This window comes from Strix uralensis, chromosome 1, assembly GCF_047716275.1.
Source record: "Strix uralensis isolate ZFMK-TIS-50842 chromosome 1, bStrUra1, whole genome shotgun sequence".
In the NCBI taxonomy this organism is placed as follows: Eukaryota; Metazoa; Chordata; class Aves; order Strigiformes; family Strigidae; genus Strix; species Strix uralensis.
The window spans coordinates 39,424,402-39,435,726 of NC_133972.1; the positions used below are offsets into that span (position 1 = coordinate 39,424,402).

Genomic DNA, 11,325 nt, shown 5'->3' on the forward strand with positions numbered 1-11,325 from the left:
ACGTCCAGACTGGATTGACTGCTCTTCAGGAAAAGCTTGCTAAGCTTTTTACCATACAGACAGAAAGGCACATTAAAAAAATAAAGAAAAAAAAACCCAAGTGCTGTGCTACAGCTAGAAAGATCATTACTACCTTCAATGACACCATCTTTATTTTCTTGTTTTGTCTTTCTTCCATGAAGGTAAAAGTTTGGTTCCAGAACAGACGAATGAAGTGGAAGCGGGTAAAAGGGGGCCAGCAAGGGGCAGCGGCCCGGGAGAAGGAACTGGTGAATGTGAAAAAGGGCACGCTGCTCCCCTCCGAGCTCTCTGGCATCGGCGCAGCTGGTCTCCAGCACACAGGGGACTCACTAGCGAACGACGACAGCCACGACAGCGATCACAGCTCTGAGCACGCACACTTATGATACACAGAGAGTGTCCCAGCTCCGTTCTCAGGAAAGATGCTTTGCTGGCAAGCCTTACACAGGCATCGTTTACGTATGCAAGTGACTCTGGCAGTGATTTTTAAAGTTGTTATGGAAAATTCAGGCTTATCGTGTCTGCTTTTCTTGATTTTTAGATGGTTTACAGTAAGTGCCATGTCTTAAAGGTGCCTCAAGAGTGGAGAAGTGGAAGACGAACTTACTTTGAACATTCCAGATTTGTTTGTCATGTTTATGACAGCGGGCAGGTATTTTTGCTTTAGCTTGCACTGAAAATTACATTGCTCTCAACAGACGTTATATTCTGAAAACCACAGTGCCACAAAATCACTATCTAGTGGATAAGAAATGTATTTTAACTCTGTATATATTTACCTTACAGCATTTTCCTGTCTTCACTAATTTTAGCAATGCATTCATATTAGCTGATGGCAATAGTCACTCATGACAATAAATGGCTTTTTGTCTCTTTATTTTTGTTTTGTTTTTCCAAAGACATACAATACATGCAGATACTTTTGTTCAAATAGAGAACAATACAGTAGTGTCTGCTAGGACACGTCCTTGTATGACAGACAAAACAAACCTTATGTTGCATTTACTATCAACTGCTGCTAATAGGGTATTATTAAACTTACCTAGCTCCTCAATTCTTCTTATCTTATAACTGCAAAAAATGATTTTTAGGATCATAAGGATAGTCCAGTAACCTGCCAAAAAATGTCATGTTCCACTCATGCTCAGTGGAAACTTCCCAAAGGATTATTCATTTCTACTTTGTCATAATTGAGTACATTGATAAATACTGACACTCTGCAGAAATGCTGTTGCTTCATCTTCAGTTTAAAAAAGCCCCAGCAGATAAGCTGAAAGTTGTTATCGACTGCTTATGTTGGTAGAAATCAAAATATGAAGGTAACTCAGTATTGTGTCCCATGTGTAAAATCAAGACATATTTTCTGTATTAAGCTTTTGTGTACATACAGGCAAATACCAAAACCCAAAATTTAATGCAAACCATTGATTGTACTTTGTAAAGAAATATGTTTAATAAATAATCCTTTTTAAATAATTCTGGTCTCTCTGCAGTGATTTCATAGGATACTTAAAGTGTTTTTTGTAAAAGTCCTAAGCAGCTCTGCATTTTTCAGATCTTTCGGAACTTTGTCTGTCTGTAGACAACAGAAAGCTATGTTTCAAATTTAGGCTTTTAATCTTGGATAAACCTTCTACCTTGATCCATTTGGGAAACTCTTTCCTTTAGCAGGAAAAAGGCATCTAGCAGCTAATGATGTTTTCAGCCAAAAACAACAAGAGTCTGTTCAACCATTTTTCCAGATTTAGAGCAAATATAAAGGGTTATTTTGTTGGACCTTGTTGAAATGGATGAAAGGGAATAAATATCAGGAAGAGATGCATACTTATATTATCATGCCTTTGTTCAATAAAGCTGTTCAGGAGAAAAAAACAAAATATCTCAAAAATTCCGGAGATGAATTGGACTGGGTAGTGTGATAGGAGTTGAGTGAAAGAAAGAGTGAGCAAGAAATGTGCATATCCAAGTAAATGCTTGTGAGCATTCACTGAAGCTCTGCTATGTGCAGCACTAGGGCATCATAAAAGTTAAATGCGATCAAGAACTCTGTGTCTGTTTTCCAAATCCTTTCCACTGTAGGTTTGATCTTTCTTGCACATTAATTGTTGTCATGATCATTTTAGTTTAAAATATCCAAGGAATGGGTAATGAATTTCTTTAAAGACTTCAGAACATTTTATTGATTCCAGCAGTTAAGGGGTTTTGCGTTTGCTCTCAGTTCTTTCTCAAATGCCTTTGTCATACAAAATTGCTGAGAATGGGAGTAGGGTAGAGAAGTAAGCCAACTACTTGTGAATACTTGATATTTTTTATTTCATGGCTGGATGGGAAAGTTTTTTTGGGTGTTGGTGGTGATTATCAAAACAGGAAAAAAACCCCAGTGATTCAGACTAAAGCTTTTTATTCTTGGCTGTTTTTTTCTCTCTCTTAAACAAAATATAGTTGAATTTCAAAATGAAAAATTAGGATGAAAAGGTGAAAAACCTTGACTTTTCAAATAACACTTTTTAACAACAGAGATTTAGTCAAATATGTGACTTCTTTTGCTAGTAAAGAGGGGAGAGATTATTGTGTTTCAAATACTCTGTCAAAAATGCATTTTCAGCTTCTCAGAATTGTTTGTTGTTGTCTTCCACAAGAAGTTTAAGACTGAATCTGAAAAGGGATCGGCCAAGTTTGAGCTGACATTTTACAAAACGAATGGAAGTGCTTTATTTACATTACCTGAAATGCACCAGCAATGTGTTCCTAGCCCAAGGCATTTTGAAAAGTGCTTTATTCTGTTAGCGGCACTGTGATTTGACTGGGATACTTGCAGTAGGGGAGCCGCCAATATATGTGATGATGGCAATCTGTGAGCCATAATAATCTCATTACCGGGAAGAATTTTTTCCTATTGAGAAAGACAGTATTTTTCCATTTTTCTAGATTTAACTGAATCAGTTGAGACTTAAAGCACAGGTTGAAGAGGAGAATTTTTGTTTAGATAATTGAATGAATCTTCAAACAAAGACCAAATTATGTAACTTTATATTACAGCAAAAAAAAAGAAGACTAACAAAACTGATCGTCTCCCATGCTTTAAAAGCAGCTCAGACTTTGAATTTGGCTGTAAGGTGTTAACTGTATGTAATAACCTCTTAGATTACTTAAAGACCTCTGGTGGTTTTAAACAACTCTTTTGTGGGTACACCATTGGTAAGTGCAGTATGGTGCAGAGGTTCCACACTGGTAGAACTTGAAGCTATGAAGTCTAAGCACGTTGAGCTTCCTACCACGGTCTTGAAGGAATTATTTACAAGCACAGCCCCACAGAAATACAGACATGCTTCTTTCAGATTTCAGCTAGCTCATATTCAAGCCACACCTAGAAGCAACGAACACCCTGTGCTTTAACTCCACTTTGTGGGTTAGCAGGTCTCATTAATGCAGACGCTGTCTCATCTTGTTCTGAATACCCCAGTTACTCAAAAACTGTTTTATGGAAGCCCCCGGGATCAATCACCTGCTGTAACATATTATGATTTTGTATCAAAGCTTTAGCATGATTTTGTGGCTGAAAAGAGCTATGGATAAAGGCTTTTGAACTGTAACTTGAAGTTTTATCTTCATTGGCTTATATCTGTCTGCAGACTTAACACAGGGTTCTCCTACCAATCTAGCTATATGGTATAGTTAAGACTATACCATTTAACAGATGGACAAAATCAAGCTTTAAGATTGTGATTTGCCCAAAGTTGTGCAGGCACTTGGTGGCGGAGTGAAATGATGAAACCTAGTTTGGTTTATTTATCTTTATTAGTTCCTGTTATTAAATAGTGGCTAATCACTTTTCATGACTTCTTGCCAGTGAATCCTGCTTCTGAGGACTAATGATGTATTTTTTGGGTTAAAGTAATTTTAATATCATATCTGTCCAGAGTCTACCTCTCTTCGACGTTCTATTGTTAGCGTATTGCTGAGCCACACAGAGAAATATGTACTCTTAGGAAACATACAGAGAAAATATAATTGACTGTAAAAAGGCAGTGATGTTTAACAGTTTTTCAACTGATGTTTAACAATTTTCAACATGACAGATGATAATTCTTTTTTCTGCTGTCTCTGGGGTACAAGGCTATATATTATTTGCAGGGTTTCTTTCTTTTCCCTTATGACTGTTAAGTTTTTATTTTGTGTTTTTGTTTACTATGACTTCATTGTTTTCAGATTTATCTTGACAATAGTAGTTCAAGAGGTGTGGTTAAAATAACGCCATTGCAAGCTGGCTCAATTTATTAAACCATAAATTGGAAGTAGTTTGGGAATTTAATTAAATGCTTATCTTTTTTTGACTTTCTTTTCATCAGATCCAAAAATAGTCAAAAAAAAGAGCACAAGAAGGAGAGACTCTATACCTATGTCTTTCCACCACAGGCCAAGTTTCAAGGTAGTTTATGTATCCTGCTTTCTTAAATGAAGGCTCTGACTGTTGCAATAATATTACTTGTACAAATAAAGAAAGAAACACCATTAGGACATGAACTCTTAGTAGCTATGAGGAAACATAGTTATATAAGTTAGGGACAAAATGTCAGCTTGAGCCTTCATTTAGAATTTCCTGGCTTCAGTCAGTTTATGTCTCTTGGGTGAGCTTGTATTTAATAGAGTACATGCAGTATTTAAGATCGGCTACAAGATTCAAGACATTTTAAAGAGTAATGTTTAACCAATTATGTACTGTAATTTAATATTTTTAGGTAATGTGTGTGGATTGAAAGGGAGAATTCTGTACACAATGTGATGTCCATACTAATTTAAAAAAGGCAATGTAGCTGATAGCTGGCAATAATTGGCATAGGTCTTCAGTGATGATGCACATTATTACCTCAGATTAATAAGGACATACCAGAGCTCATTTGCTTTTATATATTTCTATTAATTTTCATTTTAAGCCCATACTCTTTTGACATCATTTACAGCTGAAAGCTGCAGGTAGGAATCAATTTCAATGTAATTTAAGGCTGCTGGCTGTTAGTCAGGGCCTCCATATGGCATAATAAGAGCTTATGACAAGTCATCTGTACAAACTGCAAATGTATTAGAAGTTTCTCAGCCACTTATTACTTCTGTCCAAGTCACGCATGCAGATCTGTTGGCCATTGTCCTTTTTCTGGCATCTGAACTGTCATGACTCCTATCTGCAGAAATTTGGTGAAACTTTACTTTCATTCAGTTGAAAACAATCACCTGGGCAGTAGACTTGGTTAGTGTCAACAAGCAGAGAAGACCTCAAAAAGTGTTGCAAATTAAAAGCTTGTTAAATAGTAGTTGTAGTAGGAGATAATCATAGTTCCCTTTTTTGCAGTGCTTTTCTATAGACAGACTTCAAAGATTTTTTAAAGAAAGGTAAGTTTTGAAATAGCCTTTTTAATGGTTAAATGACGAGGGACTGAAGTACTTTGTACTGGCCACCTTGTACCATAGGGCCAGTAAGCCTTTTGGGATTAGGTTCAGTGCCCTACTAAATGTGCTGTGAGGACTTGATTCTGTTCTTTTTTTATCTTATTTAGCCCTTGAATGTTTTATATGACAACCTCTTCCAACCCTCGTGACCCCGACTCCTTCCCCTGACTCAAAAAAAAGAGTAAATATGTGGTGCTTCAAAGCAGAAGTGATATAGTTGAGATAAGGTATAAGAATGTGATCCAGGACATTAAATAATAATTAAAATGGCATTAGTTCTGTTCACAGGACTAACTGGCTGGAATAAAGCATATCACCACATCCCTGTTCTTTCCATAAATGGTTTCATATTTTGTGTACCAATTTTTTACCCATTATATCTATTAAGATTATATACTTGAATTTAAATATTCAGTTCTGATGTCTAACAAAATAACATCACTAGTCCACAGAGAGAATCCTCTCTCTCTAGAGAGAGAAAAAATTTGGCCATAAGTTCTGCTAATGTTTGGATTTTATTTGTAAACTTTGAAAATTTAGCATCCATTAAGAGAAACTCTGTAAAATTTTATTTTACATTAGCAGCCAACAAGTTTCAGATTCACTCATTCTTTAAGTAAACAGCACAATAATTGAATTTTGTAGGAACTTTCTTGTCTTACAACCATGTGATAATATCATGGGTTTTGTGTTATAAAAGTGTGCTCCAAAACCATATGAAGCAATGAACATGGCGAATATATATAAAAGTGGTTTAGTATTTAGGGACAGATTCTCATTGTTACGTGTCACCATGAATATATATACACTGTATATGTTACTTAAGTTTGCATATGGGCTGCAGGGCTTTTAGAAGTATGTCTATTCTGAATGCTTACCACATTATTTGCCAAGAAAGTCACATGCACAGCTGAGAAAATACTGAAATGGGCATTTTCCCAAATTAAAAATTTATCTTGAAAAGTGCCCTTAGAAAAATTTTATGCAATCACCACAGAAATGCATTTAAGAGAGTACCAGTAGAGAAAAAAAGCCCTAGTTTGGAATTACAACACATTGTAAATAATTTTGTATATGTATTTCTATAATTCTCATGTATATGCTTATTCACTGGAACTGTGGAAATAAAATGCACAATTTTTTAGTTCGTAAGAGATACTAAGTACAACACAGCTGTTACTTTTCTAATTTTAGAATATTTGCATAAGGCATTTGATTCTGATGACAATATTATGAAGAGTTCTCAGGACTCCTTTCATATAGAATACTTTTGCAAGAAAGAAGGAAAGACTCTTCTAAGGAAGTGAAGGACCTCATTCTAAAGCCTATGGATGGCAATGGAAAGATTGCGATTGATTTCACAGGGATTTGGATTTAGCCCAAAGTACATACAAAAGTTCATACAAATCAATGAACAGTCCAGGATTAAGACATTAGCCAATAATTTCCAACTGACTGTTGACTTTGTGCTTCTGTTATGACACATGGTATCCTGATTTCAATGAAGTTTTGAGTACACAGTGAAAATTAGGACCACTTTATGGAAATGTGAGTTGAAGACCCCATATTACTAGCCAGTTAAGAAAATTTTGTTCTTGGTTCTAACAAGAGTCTTGTAATACAGGATTTCTATGGCTGGCAAATCATCACATTATGTTATTAAATTGTAGGTTTCATAACCAATATAAAAGAAACTTGCTATGCTGCTTTTCTTCCTCTGTAATTTGTGGCATTAGTAGATAAGAAAAATAAAGCGCATTATATAGAGAGGTAGGTTTGAACAGATGTTCCAGAATGGTTGCAGGGGGGTAGGGGTGTTGAGGAAGGTAAAACTTTCCTTCCACTCAGATGTCTGTCTTGAATTTCTCACAGTTTTTGCAGACAGTTTGGCTTACTTCCAACATACATCGTTGCCTGTCTGGTATGAAGAATGCCATCTGTGGTGTATGGAAGTTCTTTCTTTAAAAGTGGCCTGCTAATTATTCTTCAGGCAGGTGTTACTAAAGTGAAGTCAGGTGTCAAGCATGGTATAACCTTTGAATTGCCTAAAATTGCCCTGTTCTTGTATGCTGTTCTTTCCCAAAAGAATAGAACAGAATAATTTAGAGAATTGAAATGTTGGTTGATACAGGATTGAGATGACTCATGCAGCAGTATATATTGTGGTGACACTCAAAAACTGAAAGTTAAATGATGTGGGTTGAATGAAGTGTATAAATTTTCCAAAACAGTAAACTGACTTTCTGTTCCTTTACATTTGCACTGCCATCTTGCAAAATGTTAAAAATCCTGATGCTCTCAGAAATATCAGACAGGATAAAAGGTGGTGGAAAGAATTTCCTTCTGTGCTTTAATAGACTAGGAGAGCTGTCTGTTGAAAAGAGCTGGAAGATGGCTGTGTTGTGTGAATGACACCTGCAAATTCTCACCTATATTCACTCTCCAAAACACTCGTACTTTAAAGCTTTTTGAAGATTAACAGGATGGTTAATGGGCCAGAATCAACACATGGGGGCTGCAGGCAGCCATTCAAGGGATCCATGAGCCCAGCTCAGAGAATAACCACTGCTGCTGCCTCTCTCATTTACAATAGTTAGCCTGCTCCTCTGTTCCTTACATGACATCAGTCCTCCCAACAGAAGATGAAAACTCATCACACTGAGCCAGATGTTACAACACTTCTCTCTCCCTAGCAGATGACTGTTGTTAGGAGCTGAGGGATTACCAGTATAAATGCAAGGCTTCCTATTTCCTATGCTGTTTTCAGAAGGTCTTTTGAATAAACAGTCCTTTTAATGAATGACATTGTTAGTGGTTTAAAAAAAATAAGGACGAGGAAAGCACAGGCACATTTACTCCTTTTGACAGTAAGACTGCATTGTTTGCTTTATCACCGATGAAAGTAACCCAACTTTCTCCCCAGCCTTATGCAGAACCCTTGACAGAATATTTACAATAGATGGATATGACACTGAGATAAAGAGCAGTCCTGCAAGTAACCGAGTATTTAGTGCTGTTACATTTCTGATCAACCCTGAGACATCTGGATGGTTTTGAACTACCAGTCTTCTACTACGAAGAGCAGTTTTACTTTCATAAGGACTTCCTCTTGTGTTTTCAATATCATGCTTAGCCTCTGACTGACTTAGCATATTGCGATAATGAGATGTACACAAAGCACTGGCATGCAGCATTATTGAGATGATTTCCTTTTTGGCTCAGCCAGATTCCTGTTAAAAGTTATATGGACTCTTAAGAGACTAACAAAAGAAGAATTAAAGATTCAGCAATGGCACGAAGATAAGCATGATGAAGCTGGAGTTAGGATCTCATGAAATTAAAAGCAGACTTTGTATGAATACATTTATTGAAATATACTGTTGACATTTCATTACACAACAAAACCACAAACCCCTAAAACCCTTTCTTGGCCTGGGTTGAATACCTATCAAAATCCCAGTATTTACTTGGTAGAGTGGGTTCTCCATTAAATTTAGAGAATAGAGGCTTAGAGAAACACATTTTGATCAGAAAGAAAGGAAAACAAAACTGAAAATTGCACTGAAATTGTTCCTGTGCTGTAATGCATTGATGGCTAAAATCCATCCCATACCTGCACACATTATGGATTAAATGAGGATGAAGCCATAACTTTGTGACTGACTCCGTTGTACAATGGCTTTTTGAATGACTTTGTGAATATAGCATTTGACAGTTCAATACAGAGATTTATTTTAATTCTAGCAGGAGACTATAGTCTCCTAACATGTTTGCAAGATATGTACAAACACCTTCCACTGCCTCAGAATATCAGAAAATCATAACAGTATAAAAAAAGGCTTTTTCACGGAACAGTGCTTTTGGAGTCATCTTTGGTGAGTCTGACAAAGCTCTGAAGACCAAGGCAGATATAGGTTTCTCAGAAATTTTGACAGCAAAGGATTATATTATCATCCAGGTATTTAAATTGGCATCCAAAGAATCATGCTGAAACATATATGCAGCTTTATGCAAACCATAAGCACCTATTATCCCTATTTTTGCCTATCACTGCTATGCAGCTCTCCCTGAGGTGAAGCTTCACAGCTGTGTAACAATTCAGAGAGTGACAACGGAAGAAGTGAATGTGAATAATGACCTATCTAACCACAACTGCAGTTTGCTTACTTAGCACCGCTTTGATTACTGCAATTACACAAACTGGGTCTTAATTGGGACACTGGATTTCACTGTATTACAATTTCTCCTATCTGGAAGGAAAACAGTGCGTGGATTTTTTTTTTTTTTTTAATGAATTGGGATGCCAAACATGATTGCAACAGTTATTATATAAAATACAATTTGTGATTTTTAGTAATGATGGATTGGCAGATATGTCTCATTTCAACTGAGTAACAGCAAATTCATCTCTCAAATGCAAAGAAAGGATGACAATGTATGGAAAAAAATTCATCAGCTCAGTTTCCACACTGATCTTCTCCAATTCAAGAACAAGCATGTCCTAAACTGGCATAAAACATGAGATTTCATTTTACAAGTGATGCTGTGATGCTCAAGGCAATAAGGATATCTTATTTTTGAGGACATTTAAGATCTTTTTTTGTGTGTTTGTGAGTTACAAAATCAAATGAAGACTTAGTGACGTATCTGAGATTAAATCAAATTATTCCTCTGAATTTAATTGACCTGATTCATCAGAAATCTTCATAGATTATATCTATTATATCTACGATATATCTATGATCATAGACTACTCAATCTGTTAACTTTTTGGAAAATGTAATTCTTGCTCTGTGGAAAGTTTGATATTTTAAATTAGTTTTCACCCTGAATCAAGTTGAAAAATGTGACTGATCATAACAAAATCATCAACAAAGAAAACATTTACAAACTGAAATTGAAACTTATAGAGAACATATATATATATCTAAAAATGTTCTGAGTTAGAATGCTACTTTCACATTTCGTTTTTTGTTTAAATTAGAAAATTGATAAAATTTTGGTTTGTCTTCACACTCTAGCAGTGGTTTAGGCATCCTGCAGAGGTGCAATTCAGAAAAACAAAATTAGATTAAGTACTTAAGTGAGCAATGAAACAATTCAGAGAATTTCAGTTGCTAAAATAGCCAAGAAAAATAATGTAGAGATTATTCCCCTTCTCATCTGGCCAAAAAAGAAAACTCTCAGCTTCTGAAATGCCAGTTGGCATAAGGTCCAAGACACTTTTAACATGATAATGTCAGTAAGACGTCTGTGGAGGAAGTTTATGTAGGAACATGCTTCACTGGAGCAGAATAACTGGATATGACAGATATCAACATTTTACACACTAATTGATAGTGGTAGTTCAGAATTACACACCAAATGTCTCACTGCAGATCTTAATGTCAGCTACAGTATTGTAATGCTAAAGCAAATACAGATCTGTATGTGATCATTACATCTAGCATCTAGCAGAGAAAAAAAAAAAAAAGAAACCCACAGAAAAAAGGGAATGAATCCTCTATGGAGCCTTTTCATTGACAATTTTCTTTTGTCACTACATTAGAGTAAATGCCAGGGTTTTCTCAGGTTGAAAGGTAAAAAGCTGAGAAAATATAAAGGCAAAAAAATACTGAGAGCTAAACTGGAGACATAAATCAACAAGATTTTCAAATTCCTTTAGCTTTGTGACAACACCCAGACTCCAAAGATACACCCATATTCAGAGGCATTTCTCAAAGAGAGTCTGAAGTTAATATTAACTTTCTTTGAATTCTGAAGAGTTGGTAGAGGAAAGCCTCTGTTTATTCTTCATCTCCCCACCTCCCATCCCATCCCTTCTTCTCACTGCATTCCAAATCCAAAGATACACCTCTC

The 11,325-nt window shown here is 35.9% G+C and overlaps 1 protein-coding gene across 1 annotated transcript in view; it reads left to right on the forward strand.

Annotated features, from left to right (window-relative positions):
* The window catches only part of MEOX2 (mesenchyme homeobox 2), a 54,319-nt gene extending 52,822 nt beyond the window's left edge, over nt 1-1,497 (forward strand). The window contains exon 3 of the mRNA XM_074892172.1: nt 183-1,497. Coding sequence (XP_074748273.1) covers nt 183-407 — 225 coding nt within the window. The 3' untranslated portion in view covers nt 408-1,497. The remainder of the gene's footprint in view (nt 1-182) is intronic.
* Nucleotides 1,498-11,325: the final 9,828 nt, after the last annotated feature.